Genomic DNA, 24,005 nt, shown 5'->3' on the forward strand with positions numbered 1-24,005 from the left:
CCTCTTGGGGAGATCACCAGAAGTCCCCCTTTCTACAGCACTTGGACTTCAGCCTGAGAGGGTCCAGGAGGCAAAGTGACAATGGTAGCTAGTGAGCAAGCTAGGACACGTCATGTGGTCCAAGTGCACATAAAACAAACCTTGATAGCTTCCTTTATCTCATAAACATCGAAGAGGACTGGAGTCTTCATCATAGCTAAGATTGTCTTCTCAAAGTTTCCTGACAGCTCAGATTTCAGATCTTTGATCAAATCCTGATTAGATAGTCAAACAAACAAACAAACAAACCTATTTTGAGAATTCACAGATGGTAACTAACAGAGACAAGAGCCCAGATCTGAGGACTGGGAACATCAGCAAAAAAAGTCAAATCTCAGGCCCCAGTCTGGATTCAGAATTTATTTGCATTTGAACCCAACCCCCAGGGGATCTGTGGCACACTGATGCTGGAGAAGCTTTGGGCTAGAACACTAGCCTATTCAGTATTTACCCAGTTTTTAATCTAAGATTCATTTGTTCAGTACTCAAAGCTTTTTCCTTCAAAGCCTTTCTATCAGCTAAACCTCCCAGGATGGCTGTGAAGAGGGCAGGAGCAGCAGCCAGGGTTCCCAGGAGGGGACACAGGCCAGGTGGGGGTGGAGGGAAAATGACTTGTCCAGGGTCTCCGTGAGTCATGACAGAGCCAGGGCAAGAACCCAGATATCTGGGTGCCTCATCAAACCTCAGTGCCCTATGGACTCTGGTATTTACCCCTCTGTGGATCCCCTACCCCTAGAAGATGCCATCAGCTGAGAGGCCATTGGCTGGGTGGGCAGGAGAAAATGCCCTAATGCGCCTTACTATCTACTCAAGAAATCTAGGCCTACTGAGCTCCAAGGAAAAGCAGGGGTGAACAAGGCTGTGTTGCAGGATATACCTCAATTCAGGAAGGACCAGACCTTCCTGTGCCCCCTCCCCCATACACACACGCACGCACTCACCTTCCCGTAAGCTGTCTTAAAGGACAGAAGGATCTGCTGCCGCTGCTTGTTGGAACGACTCCCCAGGCAGTCGATGATGGCCTGCTCATCAGTCCCTGGAGGAAGCAGAGGTGGGAGCAGACAGGGCTGGTGGTCATGGGGATGCTATGTAGCTAGAGACTCCCTGGGCATGGGTCCTCCTGTTCCCCTGGGCACCCCAAAGGCTGCCTCTACCCACTGACCCCAGCCCACAGAGCCACTACATAACTGTCTGGGGAAATGGGGGGTGGTGAGCATTTGAGTCACCAGGGTCTCTCACCAAAGCCTTTCATTGCCTTTCGCAGGACCTCGGCGTCTCGCAAAGGGTCAAAGCCAGGAGCATCTGTGATGGTGCCTCGCCCTCCAAACTGCTCAAACAGACTTAGGTAAGATACGGCATCCCCCAGATGCAAGACTGCCCCATTCCAAACTCTGGGGATGACCTTTTTCTCTAAAAGCTGGACTACCTGAAGGAGCCCACCACCAACAACACAGAGGGCTCTGCCCTGAGTGGCACTAATGTGACCTTTATCTGTCCTCATGTCCTGGTACTGAAGCTTTTGCCTGGATCCCATGGCTAGGAGTCAACCTATAACTGAGTCCTGATGCTGAAAATCTAGCCTACACCCAGGTCCTCCAGGGCTGACTCAGCTTACTGCTGAAGGGGAGGCCTCAGGTGCAAGAGCCACTGGCTTCTCCCCAGGGCCTCATCACCACAGCACACATGAGCACACATCAGGGTCTTCCTAACGAGGCCTGGCCAGTCCACGGAGCACCTTCATGCAAATTGGAAAAAGGTGCTCCTTCTGGGGGTAATTTAAGTGTCCAACATTCACGATGGTACACACAGTTGGCCTACCTCCTGGACCAGCACTGGTTTCCTGGCACTGTTTTCTGGACTCTAAAACCTGCTTGCCTGCCGCGCTTATTCCTGACACTGACAGGTATACTCCCCAGCAAACCTGAATTTTCCTGCCTAAACAGTCTCCTGGTAGATTATCTTCTGTGGCTAATACAAACTAATTTTGACAGAATTAAGGAGATATGCTCAGAGAAAAGGTGAGGTGGAAGGCAGGGACGGGGGATGGAAAGCTGGGCAGGGGTAGGGAAATGCGTGGGGACAGGGAGGAGAGAGGACTCCGTCTAAAAATAGTCATCAAGCACATACCACTAGCCCTGCACTTGGCTGGCTTGGGCATGTAACCATGGCAATGAATTCTAGGCTCTGCAAACAAGAACTGCAAACATGAACTGCAAAACGAGCCAAGAGCAGTGCCGAAGGAACTACGAACAATCTCCCCTACCCAAAGGAAGTTTTATGGATCCTTTAAAGCCAGCCTGGGAGAGCATATCCAGGGGTTGAGAACTAAGAGCCATCAGGCATAAAACGGACCCAGTAGTAAGAGCAGTTCTTACAAACCCCAGCCAGTAAATAACAGAGGACTGGAGAGCATACCGGCACACTCAGACCTCACTCACACTTCTAACATCTAATCAAACGGAGACAGAGTAGCTCCCTAGGTCTTCAGGGATACAAACTGGGGCTGAGGAGTCTGTGAGAAATTGACACTGTTAAAACAAGAAGTTACAGCTGAAGGACTAAGCCCTGCCCACACCTTCCCTGGCCTTGCTGGCAGAGAAGTCACATGTCTTGGGTCTTTGGGGCCGGGCTAGGACTGAGGGTAGCACAAGGCTGGCACTTACCTGGGCTGGGGGCACAGCGGGGGTGACAGTCCCAGCTCCTTGGTATCCCGGGTAACTTGGCACTGGCTGCTGCTGCTGCCCAGGAGGTGGCACTGGCGGCTGCCCAGGGTAGGTCATTGGCGGTTGCCCAGGGTAGGCCCCTGGAGGCTGCTGTCCAGGAGGCGGGATGGCCTGGCCTGGCACAGGGCCCCCTGGGTATGGCGGATATGAAGGCATCCCAGAGGGTGGATTTCCTCCAGGGGGTGGATACATTCCATACGGAGGAAGAGGCTGCTGGGTAGAAGGGGGCTGCCCAAAACCCCCAGAGGGGACTGGAGGGTAACCACCCCCAGGAGCCCCAGGGTACAGGTTTGGCACGTTGGCTCCTCCGAAAGTCCCGGACACGTTGGCCGCCTGAAAGTCCACAAAGTAGAGTCTGAGACTAACAGGGAGACCAAGCAGGTAGGATCCCAGGGACAGCACTGCAAACCACACAGAAAAGACCCAGGCAAAAAAGTCTAGCCCAATCCCACTGCCAGTGAAGAGAAGAGGGAGCCTTCCCTTCCTTCCATCCCCGCCCTGAGCTCTGCAGCAGGCTCCCAGGAGCTGAACTCCAAGCTCAAGCCAAGTCTGAGAACTGGGACACGTACCCTTCACCTGCACTGCTGACCTGCTAACCTGATCTTGTGCCCAAAGTCCCCACACTTGCTCTAACACCACCCAGTGGCAAGAAGTACTGCGAGACTAAGATTGTGATTTGTTACATTCACATATTCGCAGTGCCCCTACTGGGCCTGGCATAAATTTGACTACGTACTGATTGCACTGCTTACTTTAGCATATATTTGTTTTCAGATTACAAAATAATACTATTTTAAAAACAGCATGTCTGTCCATGTTGCCAGGTACCCACTCCCAGGCCCAACACACACACACAAATACAGACGAATGCACACGTACCCACTCTCCCCTTCCCCCTGACTCTATGCTGACCTCACACAGAAGGCTGTCAATACACATTCCATGTAGGCACCGCCCCGATCCGATCCCCCACAGCTGAGAGGGGCCTGAGACACTGTGCAGCCCAATGCCTTCCCCTTCCCTGATTTCACAGCTGAGCAAATCAAAGATGCAGAGAGGGACAGTGAGCAGCAGGTAAGAGCCCTGAGAAAAACCCGCCATGTCTTAAGATGCCCCTCAACGAACTCGGCACCCAGCACACAGACAAACGCTACTGACATCACAGAAGCCAGCAGCCTTTCTCCCTCTGGCCATGCAGGGTGGGCCCGGGACAGCCCAGCAGCGGGGCTGGACTCACCATTCCTGAGAGGTAGTCCTGGGTGAACTGCCCTGCGTAGTTGGCCACGTTATCCAGCCCAATGGGGGGCATGTTGGGAGGGGGGTAGCCAGCACCTCCCCAGGCACCACCACCTGGAAGCAACACCAAGCCTGTCAGTACCAGGTTGGACCCCCAACAGGAAAAAGCAGAGATGGCAAGCTCCCAGGTGGTCAGGAAGGGAAGCCAAGCATGGCCCCCGGGACAGAACTATAGAAAACACCCAGGCAAGAAAATCTAACCCAATCCTGATGCCAAAGGAAGAGGGAGCCTTCCCCTCCTTTCAGGGAAGAAGGGGGGTTCAGCAAATGCTCCCAAGATTCTCTGTAGGGTACTGAGAAGGCAGGAGGGCCAAGGGCAGACCTGCCCTCCTGGGCTCATCATTGTAGAGTGAGAGTGCAGACACAGGACCTGTCATTTTAGGACACTGCTGAAGTGAGCTCAGGGAGCCTGATAATCCAGGGAAATGCAAAAACATGGCAGGCGTTGGGGTGGGTCCTGCAGCTGTGGCTGTTTGCTATCACAGGTCTGTAAGAGGCAGGGAGAAGCAGGATGGGAGGATGGAGGTAGATGGAAAACACAGACCTGTCCTTGTAAGAGGGACAATGAGGGAACCACAGTAAAAAGCCCCAGCTCTGAAACCAGCGGAACCAAGGTATGTTCCCTGGGGCAAGATGTTCACCACTCTAATTCAGTTTCTTCTGCTGACAAGTGAGGATAATAACTGCTGTGCTGAGGACTGAATTAATACCTATGCAGGGCGTAGCTCGGTGCCCTATAAGCTTCCGTGTTACAGCTGACAAGCAACATAACAGTGTGGGCTGCTGGCCTGTTAGATGCATTTCTGTTCTCAGCAGCAAAAAGGCTTTGGGGGCCACGAATGTGGCTTTTCAGCTCTAGGGCTCTAGGACACTCAGGACAGAGCCTTCCTGGAATCACCTGCCTGTTCCCTTTCTTGCTGCTCAGGTGCTGATAGAGGTGGCAGTGGTAGGATACGGAGGGCAGGATTCCTACTGGAGAGAGAAGACTGTGGCCAGAGCTGGCAAATCTGGGCTAAGCCTTTTTTAGAGCAAAATGGCCCAGCTTAACCCCTGATAAGCCATATGACAGTGGCTGTGTTGCTTCCCAGCTCTGTGCCTGTTCTTCAACTCTAGGGAAATGACTGGAGGACTTCAGCTTTAGGGAAATGACTATGTCCCAGGGTCCTGAGGAAATGACTGGAAATCATTCTTACTCCTTCCCTCCACTCCCGGATGCAATGCAGAGAAGGCATCCCCTCCCCCGACCTCCAGACCCGCACACCTCTTACCTGGTGCAGCTGGGGGGTAGCCGCCTGTGGGCGGTGGGTAGCCTGGGTAGCTCATGGCTGGATCTATAAGAAAGAGGAAAACTACTTAGGCTCTGCCAGGAGCTCCCATCAGCCATACCAGCAGCTTCTTGGGAGAACAGCAACAGCCACAAGCCAGGCCCCTGCAGGAAAAGTTGCATCAGGCCGATTGTGGCAACTCATTTACCCTCTACCTGCTGGGGCCTCCAGCTAGAAATAGCACCCGGAGCAGGCTTGTCTTCAGGGCCAGACTCATGTCCACACCCACCATGATAGAATTCACCATCCATGAGTGGTGGGTGGGTTTCTTGAAAAACCTTTTCACTGAAGCTTGCATCCGACCTCTCCTGATGAGAGGAGGCTGCACGTGTATAGGGCTGTTCTCCCGCCTCTGGACAGAACACACTGCCTCATTCTCAGGGGTCCAGGTCTGTTTGTCTTTATCTTCCAGTGTCCTTCTCAACACCAGAGCCCCTGTCTCCCTGTGCCCAAGCTGTATACCCCAAGCTCTCACAGAGGCCACCAGACTGGATAGGCCCCAGGCTATAATTTTCATTCCCCAATCTCTGGTTCATCCAGCAAGAGACCCTGGTATGGAAGCATTGTTCCCAGAAACAAGAAGGGACCTCAGAAGGGCTCACCTGTCCAGGATCTGGAATCAAGCAAGGGAGGCTACACCATCTTGTTTCTAAGAGGCAGTTGGAACTCAGAAAAAGTAAGTGACTTGCAGATCAGTAGTAAGAGGAAAAAGGCCCTTACCTGCTGGTGCTGGGTGGTACCCCTGCTCTCACAAAGTCCCTTTGTATAGATCCCTCTGCCGAGTCCCATGACAATTAAACTACCCAGGTAGGACAGATCTCTCACGACAGCGGCCACCCAGAAACTGTCATGCAACCTGCCTACTCCTGCTAATCAGTGGCTGCTGAGGTTTGCAGAGGCAACCAATGACGGGTAAGGGTGTATGAGGAAAGCTGCTAGCCCCAGATGAGACTCTCCCTACATGCTGGGCTGCATGTCAGCAGAAGCCAACTGGTTCTCCAGCTGCAGGACACCAGAACCACCTGGAGGGCTTGTTAAACACTTGGTGGACTCCACCCAGAGTTCGAGTCAGCAGAACCACGTCTAACAAGTTCCCAGGTGGTGCTGCTGGTCCGGGGGCTCCACTTTGAAAAACACTGCTCAAGAGGCTGCTATCTACCTACAGGAATTCTAGTTGCCTTCTTAGCTGTGTCGAAGAACTGGGTATGCTTTCGGTGCTGCCTTCAGGCTGACATCTTGTGGCTGGTGAGGCATCAAGCACAAAGCCCTTCAGGTCCTGCGCTCGGGCAGACACTTCTGCCAGACTCTCACACCTCTCTGGTGAGGAGATACCCTGGGGATCTGAATGATGAGTGGGCAGGCACCTTGTGATGGGGGAAAAGAGGAATTCCCCTGCAAGAGGACACGGTAAGCTGCAGTTGTGTTCCTGACACCTTTCTTTCTGGGGATTACTACTATTCAGAAGCTTTGTGCACCAAAGATGCCCCCCTCCATGACTCATCTCCTTCCAGAGTAATGAGGCCAACAGGCCCCAGGAACGGCCAGGTGGGAGGAGGAAAAAAAAAAAACCAAAACAGAACAAAAGCTGGATGCTACCCTATTCCATACCCCAAAATAAATTTCAGTCAGACCAAAGATTTAAATGTAAGAAGTGGCCAGAATCCCAAAGACATAAAATTATAGTTCTGCATGACAATAAAGACAATATAATGACAAGAGAAATGACAAATTTCGTAAAAATATTTTACAATAAGATAAAGGCCAATAACCACTAGAGAAACTCAAATAAGTGAATAGGCAATTAGTGAGTATTCACCTCCCTAATATGCTGAGATCGCCAATTAAAAATATAGAGATGCCAAAATTAAAAATGACACACTCTTCGACCCAGAAACTGGACTTCTGGAAATCTGTTTCACAGACACACCTGTGTGAGATGACATCTGCACACAAATTTGACCGCAGCATTATTTGTTGCACCCACAACAAACCCCTAAATCTCCACCTATACGAGGCTGGTGAAATAAATCACAATAGAGCCACACAATGGATACTCTAGCTAATTTTAGAATCACCAGCTCTATATATGGGGATATGAAATGACCACCATTATTATTTTAATTAGTTTCAAGTATACAGTACATTGGTTAGACATTTATGTAGTTTATGAAACAACCCCCCTGATAACTCTATCTTCCCTCAGCTTTACACATGCCATTACCTTACTGCCACCTGTATTCCCACCTGTATGCCATGTTCCCCATCCTGGTGACCTTCTATCAATGACTGATTTGTACTTCTTTAAACCTTCACTGCTTTCTCCCAGCTACCGCCACCCCCCCCCCCCCGCCCCGAAATGATCACCATTATTAATCAAGGTGTAATACTAAGCTCATTTTTTAAAAAAAGAAAAACAAACTTAGTGGTGTGTATACACATACACACATGCCTAGAACAATAAACAAGAAACTGGGTAACACTGGTTGTCTTTGGAGAAAAAAACTGGGGCCAGAATTAAACCTACTGTTTATATATTTGCATTTTTTCCACATGCATATATTGCCTATTAAGAAAATATCTTTTAAAAAGGCCCAATTCAGGTGGGGATTTCTGAGCTCACTGGAAGCCGTGGCTGTTCTTCTAAGACTTGAATAACTCACACAGGGTCCATTTGGTCTAAGGCAGTCCAGCTCCGAGCCTGGGGTTAGCATTATCATATCAAAATACCATGAAACTCCAGCAGCTGAGGTTGCCCACCTGGGGCAGCACCGCAAATCAGCCTCAGCCTGCTCCCAGGTGACTGTGCTCATTCCCACCAGGGCTTCAGAGTTCCTGGCAAGCATCAGAATCTGTCCCCTGGCAATGACTCCACCCTGGAGTGCCCCACAGGCTGGGTCTAATCAGGACACAGTTCTTTGTCCTTGGCTTTCCCCTGTCCCCAAGAGACCTCCAGTCTTCCCCTCCTGACGAGAACATTTTCCCCACCATTTCCTGCCTGAAATACTTTTGAGTGTGTGACCCGCTCCTTTCTTTTGCCGAGTCTCTTCAGAACCAGAGGCCCCAGGCATGGTCTGGAGAGCATAGGGCAGGACCTTTCTCCTCCCTTCTCCCCACCTCCTTGACTGGTAACACCTGGGTATTCCGGACAATGGAGACCTGAGGCAGATTCCCGCTGAATTCCTCCTTTACTTCCACCGAGGGCTATAGCCTACTGACATCTCCTGGGATTTGGACCTACATCAGACATCTCAGAGCGCTCTCACATAACTTTGTTTTATATCCACTGATATAGAAAGGGCCAAGGACAAACACTCCTGAGCTGTCACTGCTGACCACTCTCCAGACTGATAACAGTGGGTACAGGTATTCAACTAGCTATCTGACCACCTAACTCCACCACAACCCAGGATACATTTCTTCATGGCATTCACAGAGGTATAGAGGGCCTCCGTCAAATGAGGGTTCTAGCACATCTCCCATACCCAGAGCCCCGCCCCCTTTAACTTCTAATAACCCCTAGGTGAAAAGCAAACCAGCCAGAGAGTCTGGGGTGACCTTGGGCAACCCACCCTGGCTCCCAGTGCCTACCCAACTATCACACGTCCTAGGAAGCTGCAGGGATCTGCATACAGCTCTGATTCACACATCCACATTCTCTCCCCCCTGCCCCACCACCTTTTTCAAAATAAAGAAATCTGTTCATCACTCAGTTTTGGGGTAACTTTGGTCTCCACTACTCAGTAGAAGCCACCATGGCCAGCTGTCCTTGGCGAAGTCATTCCCAGGACCCTGGGGCTGCTATATCCTAGCTCAGAGGGGAGCTCACCACCCCCTCCCAATGCCTGTCCTACCTCACTCACTGTCCACAACACAAGGGAACACAGTGCATTAGAATCCAGCAGATCTGCTTTCTCTCTGGCATCCACGAGTACCACAACCTTCTGCACTCTCCAAGGCCTTTCTCCTACTTCTGTCCTTCCACAAAGAAAAAGGGTGCCTGGATGTGATGCTTCCTATTGCTGATGTGATTCTGACAGGCAGGGCACATCCCTGTTCTATGCCAGTTCTGGTCAGGCGCTCTGACACGGGAATGCACGGCAGGCAGCTGGTCTCTTTCAGGACTGTTCCAATTCTTAGAAAGCAGCCTCTGGAGGACTTCTGGCCTCTGGTCCTGCCTCTCTTGGGGCCACTGCAGGAAAACCCTTCTTTCCTCACTGGGCCCATCTATCTGCAGCTGACACCCACCTGTAGCCCTTGTGCTTCTCAAATTTCAGTCTGCAAAACAACCACCTGCTGGGCTTGTTAAAACCCAGATTTCTAGGTCCCTCCCCCACAATATCCGAATCAGGAGATTTGGGACAGACTCCCCAATCTGCATTTCCAATGTGCTTCTTGGTGATGCTGATGCTGCTTGACTACTTTGGGTAGCACTTTGGGTAACACTTTGGGTAACGCTGCATTATCATGCAGGAGAACCACCTGGAGAGCTCAGTAAAATACAGACACCTGGGCTTCAGTTATTCTGGGCCCTTCAATCTGGATGGGCCCTGGAATCAAAATTTAAACAAGTACTCCATTCCCTGCAATTCTGTGCTCCACACTTTAGGAAACACTCTTCCTTTAAGGTACTTGGGCACTTTCTAGCTTATACCCTCTAGCTTTTATTCCCAGCTGTATGTTCTGAGGATAAGCACCAGAGCCTGGGTGACCTAGTATCCCATTAGGACCAAGCCTTGGAGAAACGTTGAAAAAATATAGCAGGTACATAGGGGACTTTTCAGGGACCATAAATGTGCCTATTCCCTAAAGCTGTGTATATATACCCAAGGATACCATTAAATTTCAAGGGTTCCTCAAGGGCACTAGCCGGAGTCCCCAAACACAGGAATCTAGGAGTGTTGTGTTGGGAGAAAAAGCAAAATCGACCAGAAGAACCTACACCCAACAACGAGAGATGGAGACACAGGCCGGGCTCTGCACCATGGACATCTCCTGGTGTCCTGCACAACTTTCAGGGACATGGAAGAAAAAGGAGGGATGGGAGGCTGCACGTGTGTGCGTGGGGGGGGGGGGTCAGGGGTCATATGGAAAATCTGCACTTTCCACTCCATTTTGCTGTGAACCTAAAACTGCTCTAAAAATAAATTGCATTTAAAAATTAAAAAATAAAAGGAATATAAGTACACTGTAAGGAAATTCAAACAGAACAGAAAGGCACAAAGTGAAAAGCAAAAGTCACTCTCCCCTCTAACTCCCTACCCAAAGGTCACCACTGAGCATTTTCTAAAGTATAATTCAAGACCAAAAAATATAATACACACGTAATTGTATATGCATAAGTGTGTGTATATATATATGTACATATATTAGTTTATGTATGTTCATATATATGTATAATTGTCTAAAAAACAAAATATTTATTTGCTTATCTGCAAACTCTCCTTGCTCCAGGACAAAGCTAGGTTTGGTCAGGCTCACTGTAATTAGTCATCTACATTCCTACCTGGCAAACCTGATGCTGTTGGGGAGATGAAGATTTAGCCAGCCCTCAGCCTGTCTGGGCAGTTCCTGGACTCCATATACCCCCCCCCCCCCCCCGCCAGGAGCACTGGGCACTCCTTCCCAGATCACTGTGCTGGACAGTGAGAGGCAACAACCCAAAGCAGCACATAAATAGGGCCCAAAGCAAGACAGAAATGTCTGTTGAAGGTCATCCAGTTCCAAGAATCTCACACAGAAAAGAACCCTAACTAGGGACCTGGAGCCAGGTCCCCACCTCCACAGGAGCCAGGTCCCCACCTCCACAGATCTCACTATCCCATGGGTGTGACTGGGGGCTTCACCTCTCAGGACTCATCCCTCCTCTTAAGTTTTATGACTCCCGAAGGAGACATCTCTTTAGGTTTTCACCCCAATCCTAGATTTATAGACTCTCAAAATGTACACTGGAAGGGATCTTGAAGATTTTCTAGTTGCCAATAACCTTGGTTTTGTAGCTAAAATATGCCAGAGACATGGCTTACTCAAGTCACAAACGCACTAGACCTCAGCATGTTGACAGCAGAGCTGCCTTCCATGCTGCAAAACCTGTGATCATTTTAACCTGAGCATGACTGGCTTGTCTGGAGGTCTCAGCCAGTTCTGCAGTTGGTGACCTACTTTAAAACCTCTCCTCCAATAGCAAAAGGAAGACAGTGCAGAAACTGTACTTTGAACTAGGGTTAGCAAAGGTCATTTCTCATGGCAGGAAGGTTCCAGAAACCCTCAGAAGCCTCAGCTCATATCACCTCCCTCTCCCCCTACCTATGGGGAGGGGAGGAGGGAGGCCAGGCACAGCCCGAGCTCTTCCATACAGAGTCAAAGTCTGGCTCAGGTCTAACCTAGATCTTCATCCCCAGCTTAGTCTTGCCAAGCAATAACAGACTTACGATGTACAGCTCAGTGCTTCCTGAACTGTGTTCTCTGACACTAAACATCTTGCAAGTCGAGAATTTATCAGGTACCCAGCTAGAAAAAGAGAGAAGGAACAGCTGTCCAAAAATTTTGGAAAATGCTGCCTACTACATCCCTTCCAAAAAAGTGCCAATTCAGAATAATGTAATAAAGGCTCTGAGAAGTCCTATAACAAAGGAGCTTGCTTAACTTCATCATCAAATTTCCCAAATTTAATAAGCAATAATAAGAGTTAACATTTATCAAATACTTATTATGTACTAGGTACTGTGTTAAGTGTTTTACATGGAATTTAACTTTACAACAACTCTAGAAGGCAAATACTAAGATTATGATCCCCATATTAGAGATAAGGGAACTGAGGTACGGAGAGATTATGTAAATTGCACAAGGTTACAGCTGGCAAATGACTGAGCTAGAATTCAAACCCAGGCAGTCAGGCTGCAAAGCCCAGGGCTTTTACCCCTATATTTTACTTCCTCACAAAGCCCACAGGCTCCAAAAACTAGTATTTCAAAGGCTGAAATTTTAAAAACACTGACTGATGGAACAGCAAGGGATCAGGAATCAAAACGTCAGATTTCACCATGATCCCAGGTACCTCAATAAGGGCAGCGCAGGGTGGTGGTACGAAGAACATGAACTCTAAAGCCAGGCTTCCCTGGTTCAAATCTCAATTCTGCTTTCTACCAGGTGTGTGATCTTGGGCAGGCTCCTTAGCCTTTCTGGGCCTCAGTTTTCCAAATCTGTAAAATGTGGATGGTAAAAGTTTCATATCAAATACGTTCTCATGATATCACTTAATCTCTCATTGTATCAGTTTTCCCAGTATAAAATAGCAAACATGATTAAAGAGTCCCAGAGGACCTTGGGCTTTTTGATAATACTCAGGATGAGAAATGTGAGGGCAGGGAGAAGATGGAGTGGGGGGTGAGGGAGTAACAGGAGAGGTGGGAGAGTCAGGATGGTATGAAGGGCTGACAATGGGAAGAGTAAAGTCTGCCAGTTACTTCTGCCATACCAGGGCCAGCCCTGTAGCAGCAAGTCCAGGGCATGGCTGTGCTGGATTTTCCAATCTCCCCAAGAAGAAACCAAAAACAGGAATTTGGCAATGCTTTCTTTCCATCCCCTCTGCATGCCTGGGTGCTCAGGGCCTGGCCCAAGCACCAGGAATGGGGAAAGTGGGGAACATAGACAAGATGCTGACTGTGAGGGGAGTTTGGGGGTGGGGAGCTCCTTTGAAAAGGTCTCCTGGAGAAGAAACCTGCCTGGAAAGAGGGACAGACAGAAGCAGGGCCTTGGCCTGCACAAAGCTCCTGACCTGTGGGCACCCAGGAGCCTGTTATCAGTACAGCTGGTCTACCATATCCTCAAGTTCTGCATTTATATGAAGTAGGGAAGAGGCAGAAATCAGAGCCTTCTATGTGCTGTTAGACCACGAATCTGGAATGTGGCTGATTAGCTATTCAGCCAGACTGCAAGGAACCCAGGAAGATTCCTGCTGAGACTACTAACAGCTGCTTACCAGTACCAGAAAGAAAAACAGGAAAAGGAAGACCTTAAGCTGTACCCTGCACAAGTGATAAATAAATCCAACCATTCTCTCCATTCTTTACTCCCTTTAATCAGTAAGTTTGCATAGAAACTAAGAAACATATACACCCAATTCCCTAAATACCTGGGATCTCATTCTCTAACTCCAAGAAGAGACCACACTCTGTCTATGGAGTGTTATTTCTTCTTTAATAAACTTTCCTTTGTCTTTAACTCTGGCTCACTTTTGAATTCTTTCCTGCGTGGAGCCAAGGACCCTTCCTTTCTCTCAGTGTAGGAGTTGAATCCCTATTCAGGGGGAGTCACTCCAACCTGTAGACATGGGTTCAACCAATATAGTCAGAAAAAAAAATTTGAGAAAGTAGATCCCTAAACAATATAGTATAACAACTATTTACATAGCATTTACACTGTATTAGGTATTATAAATAATCCAGAGATTAAAGTTTTATAGGCAGATATGTGCGGCTTATATGTAAACACTATACCATTTTATATAAGGTACTTAAACATTCTTGGATTTCCGTATCCGTGGAGGTCCTGGAACCAATCCCTTGTAAATACCGACTATATTTCTACTCCTCCCTCCCCCGCAACAAACTCACTTTCTCTCAGCTGCCTTTCCAGACCAGGTCCCTGGAACTGAGACAGAAAAGACCACTTTCACATGCACAAAGATTCACACGAGAGGTCTCCCTGCCAACCCCTCTGGCAAACCTGGCTCATTCCTGTTCAGAGGGAGAGTCCCCATTGACACCTGCCCACACCAAACGGGATTCTGGAAGTGCCCACGTTTAGTCAAATGACAATCTCGATTTGGGATTCCTGAGAAATGGAAAGTGGGCCACAGGGGAAGAAGGTGAACCCAGGTATGGTGTCAATATATGGCTGATGCCCAGGCCCAGAACATGATGGAGACTCAAGCCACGGTCCAAGTAGACACCAAGGTTCTTGCAACAGATAGTGAGGGCAACAGAAAAAGCCCGCCACCCAAGTCCTAAGTTCAAGGTGTACTCAGAACTTAAATGAACATTAAACATTCTCCTCCATCCCCGCCTCCCCCCCCCCCCAAAAAAAGAGAAATTGTGGTCTGTGTTTCTAAGTGCAGTGCAGGTGTCTTGGTTTCACCACTTCCGCATGGGGAGTGGGGAGCTGCTCCCAATTACACCACCTGATCAGAAGGGGCTCCTCCCAAGACCAGCCGGAGGGACAGAGTAAGAGGGATGAGAGGATGTTAATCAAGCACAAGTCCCAAAGGTTTCTGAGCCCCGCTTGCTGCTCCACTTAGCTCTCAAGTCCCTCCTTTTCCTGCAAAGTCCAACCCATGTGTTGTTTCTCCAGGATCGCCACTGCCCACAGAGGTACCCCACACTCCAAACCCAGCAGCAACCTACTGTCTGGACAATGCGACCTCTTCTCAGCTGGAAGGGAACTTGGGGAGCTCCTTCTCTGAACCCTCCCTCATCCGAGTGAGGAAGGGGAAAGCTGAGCATCTCATCCTAGGTTACACAGCCTAGACATCACCGAAACTGGGTCTCAGAACCTCCAACCTCAATTCTCTGCAGGTCTTTCTTCCACCCCCAGTTACTCTCTCTCCCACACTCTAAATCAGTTCCCCTATCTTCGCACAACTCACACTCCTCCATCAAGAGCCACAAACATCACTTTGTACAGTCACAAGAGACTTCTTGGCTCTGCTGCATGAATTTTACCCACAGCCCACAGCTTTTAACACTGCTGCTAGGGAACCAGGCTGGCATGTGGGGCTTAGTTGAAGAACAATGACAATGATTCCAATCCTAGCTCTGCCACCTTGCTGGCTGTGTAACCTTGAGCATGTTGCTTGACTTCTTTGGCTTTCTCTTTACCTGTAAAATTGGAAAATATACACCTATCTGACTATTTAGCTGTCAGGATCTGATGCACTGGTACACACATATAACGCTTTCTACCATATAGCTTATTAGCAGATAGTAGGTACTCAGTTCATTTTAACTTACTCCTTAAAAAACATAAGCCTGGGAGCTATGGTCTGGGTCCTAACTCCGCCACAGGCTGACAACATCTCTGAATTTCTAAGCTATCTGCAAAGATATGACCTATCCATCTACCTTGGAGTTACTGTGAGGACTGAATGAAATACAAACAGAAAAGACCTTTGTAAAGTACAGACAGTTCTCTTCACTCTGTGACCAGCTTTACCCAGTGCTGTTCTCTCTCAAGAGGCTAAAAAGAGGGGGAAAAGGGTCAAAAGGATCCTGGACAACCACTCAAACTTGTTCTACCAGGTGTCCCGCCCACATGGGGGAGGGGTGGTCAGGACAATGTGATTAGGAAAAGGAAAAGAAGGGAGGGCTTTTCAAAGCCCAAGATCAAACTCCCATCAGGTTCCTTGATTAGGTCCTTCAAAAATACCCCAACAGAAGGTTCACTCCCTGATCCCCCAGAACCTGTGACTAGGTTACCTTACATGACAAAAGGGACTTTGCGGCTGTAGTTAAGGTCACAAGCCTTAAGATGGGGAGACTAGCCTAGATTATCCAGGTGCGCCCTATCTAATTACAGGAGTCCTTACATGGTTGTGCTAAGGATGAAAAGAAAGGAGAAATGACGATTAAAAAGGAAAAGATAAGAGTGTGAGAGGTAATGTAGGGAGGAGGAAAGAGAATTAAAATGTTAACTGAGTTCAGAGACTGCAATATGCTGATCAGCCCTGCAGCCAGGCCAGGAGGACACCTGCAGAACAAAGGAAGATTTCTGTTGGCAGAGCTAACAACCCATTCCCCACACCTGTAGAAGGGGAAACCGGAACCAAGAGTCATTCTCTGTGGCGAAAACCATGGGGAACCTAAGGATTAAAGGCTAGGAACTGCCAGCAGGCCTTTCAGGCTACACATTCTTCCCCTTCCTCTCTATATGTCCATATCAAAAGAAATGGGTAAACAATATCTTTAAACTGTAACTCACAGAAAGTAAAGAATGATGTATGAACTGAATTCCCAGAGAGTAAGAGGGGTCCCCTCAACCCCTGCCCCTGAGAGACCACACTCAGTCCGTTGAGTGTTAATCCCTTTTCTAATAAACTATCCTTCTGACTAACTTTGGCATGTGTTAAATTCTTTCCCTAGGCTGAAGGAGCTATGAGCTAAGGAATGCAGCAGATAGCCTCTAGAAGCCGGAAAAGATAAAGAAAACAGATTCTCCTTTAGAGTCTCCAGAAAAGATAGGACCCTGCTAACAACTGTGAGAACCATAAGACAAAACTGTAAGACACAAAAGTCATGTGGTAAAAATGATGCAGCTGAGTGGTAAACAGCAGGGCAGTTCCTCTAAAAATTAAACATGATCCAGCAATTCCACTTCTGGGCATATACCCAAAAGAACTGAAAGCAGGGACTCAAACATATTTGCACACCCATGTAATAGCAGTATTATTCACTACAGTCAAAATGTGGAAATAACCCAAATGTCCATCAACAGAATATTATTTGGCTTTAAAAAGAAAGGATTCTGATATGTGCTACAACATGGATGAACCTTGATTATATAAATGAAATATGCCAGCATTATAAAGAAGAAGAATCACAGGCCCAAAATGGCATCACTCATGATAGAAGCCTATGACAACAAACCTAGATTTAATACCTAATCTAGCTGCAGTTTCAACCTCCCCCAGAAACATAATCTCAATCTATAGGTCTCGAATTTCCTGGTCAGTGTGAAGGAGGTAATCTGTCCCAGATAACCTCTGTTCTTGGGCCCTCTTCACCCAGTCCCACCCCTACCAAAGAAAGAGGCAATCTGCAAGATAAAAACCTTCCATTCTCCTCCTTCCTTTGTTCTGCAGGCCTCAAAATAATCTTTTCTTAATAGCTCCTTTGTCTCACCCTTCTTCCTACAAAAAACTTCCAACTTGTACAACCCCTCAGAGTACCCTTTTAGCTGCTAGATCAACAAATCCCCTAAAATAAAGACAATTAGATCTTCAAATTCACTTGGTTGAATTTTGTTTTATAACACCAGTCACGGAAAGATAAATACAGTATGATTGCACTTATAAAGAGGTACCCAGAGTAGTCAAATTCAGGCAAAGTATAAGGGTGGTAGTCTGGGGTTAGGGGTGGGGAAATGGGGAGTTATTGTTTAATGGGTACAGAGTTTCCATTTGGGAAACTCTGCAGATGGATGGTGCTGATGGGTATGTAAAAATGTGAATGTACTCACAATGTCACAGAACTGTACACCTAAAAATGGTTAAAATGGTAAATTTTATGCTACGTACATTTTACCCCCCCCCCCCCAAAAAAAAGTTGTGATTTTTAAGCCACTAAATTTGTGGTAATTTGTTACAGCAGCAATAGAAAATAAATAGTGACCACTGCTCCTCTCCTTCCCTTTAGATCTTTCCATAGCATCCTCTTTGAAAAGGCCTCTGCTCTCTTTGTGTAAAAGATCTATGCACAAGTCACCCCATTTATAAAGTTTTCTTTGACAAGAGAAGTAACAAACCACTAAGACCACGGCAATACCCTCCTAAACTGAGAAAGAAGGCACCAGCAACTCATTTTTTTCTGCAGGTCTGGCAGTAAGAGCTCAAGAAAGCTTTGCTCACTAGTATTATCAGTCAACATGAATCACCATGGTGACACTCAATGCTTTCACGTATGCTCTATGTGACTAGGCCAGACACACCCAACTGGCAATGCAAATACTCTAGGGAGGAAAAAGTTCTCAGTAGATTGCAGGGCAGTCATGCAAGGACCAGGCAACTGCATCACCAAAGGTCACTCAGCCCTAAAGATGACTTAGTCACCTCCCACCTACCCCCACCTCTGCTCTCATTTCACAAATGGGAAAACTGACAACCAGAGAGGGGGAAGTGACATGCCAAGGTGACACAGCAAGATCCTAACAAGGCTGGCCCAGGACCCCTACCTCCCTGCCCCCAAGTTAAGTGCTCACTGTCCAAAAGGCAGGACACCAGCCAATCGCTAGGGTTTACCAGCATCTGCAGGAGAGGTCCGGGTTACGTGGGGCCTGGAACCTATACAGTTTTAGGGGCCCTCTTTAAGAAATTGAACACATAACAACGCTTTTTGACAAATTTTACAAAATCATTTAACTTTGTGAATTCACTGCTAAGGCCCCTCCCAGTGCCTTGGAAGGGTCATAGGCATGTGAAGGGGTGGGGGGGAGGGGCAAAAAAGGGTGGAGTCTGAGCTTGAACTTCTATTAGCTTCATAGTAATTCCACCTCTGGGCTAGATTCCCAGGGGAAGGAGAAGGAAAAACAAAGTCCTGGCATGCTCCAGCCTCTCCCTCGAGCCAGAGAGAGAAACAGAATAGAGCAGTTATAGGAAAATACACCAGTCAGTGTTAAGAGCCATTCCCAGGACCAGGAAATTCAATCTTCAGAGCCAAGGAGGGGTAGGAGAAGTGTCTACAAAAACACTTCTCTCTGATGGACAAACTCAAGGCTCTCCTGGGCATCCCTCTCCCTCATCTGATAAAGAAGTACTACCCAGAACCTGGGGCTCTGTGAAGGGTTTGTAGTTCACAAATATTTATTTCTTCATGGGGATGGCCAGGGCTACAAAAGAGACTCTCTGATTTAAGTTTTTTGTTTTTTTTTTTTTTTTTTACTGGAAAAACAGCGGACCTGTCAACAAGGGTCCTACATTTCTGGGTGGTGGCACACAGCTACGGCTAAAGCATCTGCTCCTTTCAGCCAGGTATGCCTGCTTCAGCTGCCCACTGTCCTTACCTGGGCTGTCCCTGAAGACATCTGCATTTGTAATCAAAGGAATAGATGTCGCCAGGGGCCTGCCAGCTAAGATGCACGAGCCACCTCACCTTCATATGACAGTCTGTCACAGATTCTCTCACAATAAACTGGGGGGAAAGGGGTGGTGGGTAAGACTAAAGATCTAAAGGCAGCAGGCAGCCCCTTGGCCTCTACCAGGGAGGCCCTGATACGACCACCACCCAGTCCTCCTGGCCTGTTCAAACGAAGTTTTGGAAAACCCCAGTCCCTTTAAACTCTGAAGACTGAGAGAGTTATCTATTTGCTCCCAATAGCCGAGGCACCCCTGCCTTACCAAGAAGCTCCAGGAACACTCCTCCAAACAGCACTGTTGATGGAAGAAACTTCCAACCTGTAGACAATTTTTATAAGAGTTTATTTGCCAGAGAGCAAGATCTCAAACGCTCTGAGAGTAATAATTTTGCAGCTTCTTTTAGGTGCTAGTAGTTAAGGAGGAATGGTAAGGAAGAGCACAAGGAGGTGGGGGCGGGGAGAGCAAGGCAGGGATTGGATTATAGGACAGTTAACAGATTATGTGCTTTCTTGAGGGTAGTTACCACTTCAAAAGTATGTTAATCCTAGATGCACAGACAATGGACAGGGCTTGCTTAAGGCAAAGATAAACCTTTAACTAAAGAAGTTATAGGCCAGGGGTGTGACTGTACACACCATGACCTGCCCAGTTAGGAATTTATGATCAGATTACCCCTAATCACCCTGTGAGGTTACCTTCCATAGAACCCCTTTTTTCCTTCAACAGCACTCACTGAGGGCTGTTCTAATGGCGACAAGGTCCCCAGCCAGCCTTGTACAAGGGGAAGCTGAAAATAAATCCCCACCATAGCCTACAGATTGTACTGAAGGAGAAGATTCTCTTTCAGATCTCAGGTATGGGCTGACTCCTATGCAAATGGGATTCTAAACTCTGCCAAAGGGCCCGGGGTCAAGAGTGACACCTTCATTTCAAAAAAATGGAAGGTTCCCAGAGGTATATGTGTGATGATAAGAACTGCAGGAAATGCATGTCCACAGCTCAACTAAGCTGATACCTCAGCACTTTGCATCTTCAGGAGTTTTTCTCAGATAGCCCCTCAAACTGGTCTGTTCTCCTGTCTCCTTTAAGCCTTCCTCCGTAAGCCTATATCAATCCTGGCCTTCCTTTAGGTCTGATGAGACCCCTCCCCACACACACATCCCTTCCAGGCAGACCACCCTGATCTCTCTCTCCACAATGATCACTATCACTGGAACTTACCAGCGCTTGGCCTAAAATGTTTTCTATGTCCTCCAGTGTTCTAATAATACTACTGTTTTTCTAGTATCTAGGAGAGGTACATATATTACCTCATTATATATCCTTCATTAACTTTCACAATGTTGCTACAGGATAAGCATTATCACCTCAAGGGAACTAAGGTTCATAAACGATTTTTGACAAGCAAGGGTCAGGCACCCAGCTAGTGCCAGAGCCAGAATTACTTTTTCCTAGGCCTCCCAGTGGAGAGTCAGTGCCCAGGTTATAGGACAGGCCTCTCCTCCTGCCACCAGCTAACACAGAGCTAGGCACAGTGAGGTCCTTGACACACACTGACAGGAGACCAGTGTACCCTGATTCATCTCTTCCACACCCTGGGTGGCACCTATTCTGATGGCCTCTTTGCTCAGAGCTTCAGATACGTGGGATCAAAGAATTCTGGGGGCAGAAGACACATCTAGGACATTCCCCTCTCTCCCTCTCATGCCAAGGCAGGATCTCAAGGGTGTATAAACATCCCTAACTCTGCTAGGAAAGACGTACGTGGCCCTACTCTCCTGCAGGGACTGCAGAACTCCAGCGCCTTGCCCTTGTGGGGCTCTGCCTCACCTCTGAGGTATGGGTCACAGGAATAAGCCAGGGAGCCCCAGGGCAGCGCTCCACCAACCCTGAACATATTTTCCCAGGCACTGAACAAGAAGCCCACAGAAGGTGCTGTTAAACATTCAACCCCTCACCCACACGCCATGAATTATGAATTAAGAATAGCTGGAGCCTCTATCAATCATTAGCCAGGCCGTGCCTCAGATGCTGCTCTTCCAGGGCTGGCACCTGGGGCGGCCTAGACTGGAGAAGTCCGGGCAAAACAGGGAGACTGGCAACTGGGCAGTGTCTAGGTCCAACCAACACACTGAACTTGAACAAGCAGGTTCTGAAAGACATCTCTTAGAAATATAAAGTCAATTCCCTGTGCACTGGCATTTGGATCACACAGGAATCCTACCTACAACACTGAAGCAGGAAGGTGGCCTTCATGAAATCATTTGGTTCGACTCGTTCATTTTACTGAGGTGGGAGTTGAGGCCCAGAAAACAGAGGGGCCCGCCAGAGGTTCCAGGACTGGCTGGAGCAGGACAAACACTAGAACCATGTTTCTCCACTTCCAGGCAGATGCATTGTGGCCCAGGCTGGCTCCCCCACTCTCAGCACACTTCTGGACTCCACTCCACCTTCCAAGCTGGAGAATGAACTTGGGAAATGTAAAGGCTACCCTGGGAAAGACAGAACGAGAAAAGGACTGCTGCCTCCCAAATAACTGAGCCACACAGAAAGTGTCATCTACTCTGGATAAGCCTATGTGACATTGCTTCTCTCCAGGTTCACCTCCCTATGCGTTAACAGCCACAGAGCGCAGGGTTGGCAGCCACTCGTTCTGATCTCACCGGGGCATTAGGAGCCACATGGACCATCAGTCCCAGGGCAGTTCAGGGTTCAAATGGCTTCTGCCCTGAAGCTCTACTGGAAATAATAATATATGTGTAATATCTGGAGTTGAGGGAGGCAAGTTGTGCGAGGAAGCACAGCAAGAAACTCTCCATCACAAAGTTGGGTCTTGGAGGGGCCCCCTAATCCCATGGGCCCTGTAAGATCAGTAGGCAGCTCTAAGTGGCACAATGTGTGGCTGCCAAACCTGACTACTGGGAACGGCCTGAAGAAAGCAGTGAGGACTCTCAGAGCAGCAGCAGCGGCCTGCCGGTTCCGTCGTCACCAGCTGATAGGACCGAAGGCTACCATGCCGTGCACTGCCTACTGGTTCGTCACTGTCATGAGACACCACTCCCACTTCCTAACCTGAGGAACACTGGCTTAGCTAATGACTACACTGAAAAGCACAGTAGTAGCTTCAAATTAAGGACAGCGGGGGTGGTGTTCCAGAAACTTCTTCCATAACAGAACATTAACTGTGGCCTAGCACATGGCAACCCCGAATATGGGCTGTTTCAGAGCCTCCCTGGCAGCCAGGCAGGGCCCTGTCATGGAGATGTGACAGTCAGCCGTCTTGGGCCAGGCGGGTAAGCGAAGTGCCTCAAACGACGAAGAGCAGTGAAACCCAAAGTATGGTCCGCAGACTGGTGGCATGAGAACAACCTGGGCCCCTATTAGAAATGAAAATTCTCAGACCCTACCACAGACCTCCTAAGTCAGAATCCTTAGGGGTGGGGTCCAGGAATTTGTTTTACCAAACCTTCCGAACTGTTCTTATATATACTCAAGTTTGAAAACCATAGCCCTAGAGAATGCTGGGAGCGACTTTACATATGAGTGTGGTGACTGGACAATCTCATGGAACAGACAGCTATTAACCTTGAATTCTAATTTCTAAAGAGATAAGCTCCTCTCTTAACTCATGGCCAAACCTGGATCCTAATGCAGGTGAGTAGGAAAAAGCAATGATGAGAAATGTAACCAAGATAGCAGAAATCAGAAAAGAAATAACATCCAAGTATAATAAATAATAAATAGAAAACAAGATGCAAAAAAAAAAAAAATAAAATCAAGACTATCCAGTATGTGAATAGTCTGAATTCGCTACCAAAAACACAAGCCACCTCATTAGGTTTGTTGATATCATCAGTCTTCTACCACCCTTTCTCCCTACCTGGCCACAGTCATGTGCTGATTAAGTGGTGGGCAAAAACAAATAAACACAAGGGAAAACTAGAAGTGGAAATATTAACATTAAAAATATGTTGAGGATTTTTCAATAATACTGCCTCAGCAGTCTGACGGTTTTTCCAGCCATTTGTCTTTATCTTGAAAAACAGAACTTGAAAAACTACTCACTAGAATTTCATGGTGCAATAAGGTTTAGCCATCCTAGACCCTTTAAACAGTTTACACGACTTAAAACAAAGCACAGACAAGAGTATAATTGGGGCCCAGGTCTTTACATCAGGCATTTGACCTTGGGTCCTTTGTGTGTACTATATTGTCATAACCCTTGGGGGAACAGAAAAGTCCATCTTGCTGCCACAAAACAAGGAAGGAAACATATAATTGCAAGTCAGAGCTATCTATTTCCGTGTACCTAAAGGAAATGGGCAGAAACCGCAAAGGGAGAGAAGAGGTACCAGGCCTGTCCGAGGGTTTGCAGGCAAATCTCATTTTACTGATTCCTCTCGAAAAACTGATTATCAGAGGGGGATCACTGGGACACTCAAGGAGGGAGAGCTCATGATAACCTGAGAACTAAGAAGCAGATGGGGAAGACCCAGTACTGCCTACTCCACATGAGTCAGAATTGAAACTCAAAGGGCATACCTGACCTCCTTCTGACCCCTGCCTCTATATTTCTAAGCCTTTCATTTACTGTCTTATAAAATGAACTTATTTATTAATTTTAGGACTGTAAAGAAAAAGGGATTCTCCCAGATCCTTGGTGATATAGTATCCTAAAACATAGATAATCGCATTCATAATATCTATTAAAATTCCAAAAGCATTCCAAAGGCCAAAAGCATTAAATAAGCAACAAATGACACAGGGTGCAATCCACAA

The 24,005-nt window shown here is 47.8% G+C and overlaps 1 protein-coding gene across 2 annotated transcripts in view; it reads right to left on the reverse strand.

Moving 5' to 3' along the window:
- The window catches only part of ANXA11 (annexin A11), a 40,336-nt gene that overhangs the window by 10,637 nt on the left and 5,694 nt on the right, over positions 1-24,005 (reverse strand). The window contains exons 2-8 of one of the 2 annotated variants that reach the window (XM_016164990.2): positions 19,488-19,544; positions 5,327-5,389; positions 4,000-4,112; positions 2,703-3,095; positions 1,279-1,366; positions 981-1,075; positions 141-254 (exon numbers count right to left, since the gene is read on the reverse strand). In XM_016164990.2, coding sequence (XP_016020476.1) covers positions 141-254; positions 981-1,075; positions 1,279-1,366; positions 2,703-3,095; positions 4,000-4,112; positions 5,327-5,381 — 858 coding nt within the window. In that variant the 5' untranslated portion in view covers positions 5,382-5,389; positions 19,488-19,544. The remainder of the gene's footprint in view (positions 1-140; positions 255-980; positions 1,076-1,278; positions 1,367-2,702; positions 3,096-3,999; positions 4,113-5,326; positions 5,390-19,487; positions 19,545-24,005) is intronic. The other variant, XM_016164989.2, reaches the window with a different exon arrangement.

The sequence above is a fragment of the Rousettus aegyptiacus genome, unplaced genomic scaffold (assembly GCF_014176215.1).
Source record: "Rousettus aegyptiacus isolate mRouAeg1 unplaced genomic scaffold, mRouAeg1.p scaffold_m13_p_6, whole genome shotgun sequence".
Taxonomy (NCBI): domain Eukaryota; kingdom Metazoa; phylum Chordata; class Mammalia; order Chiroptera; family Pteropodidae; genus Rousettus; species Rousettus aegyptiacus.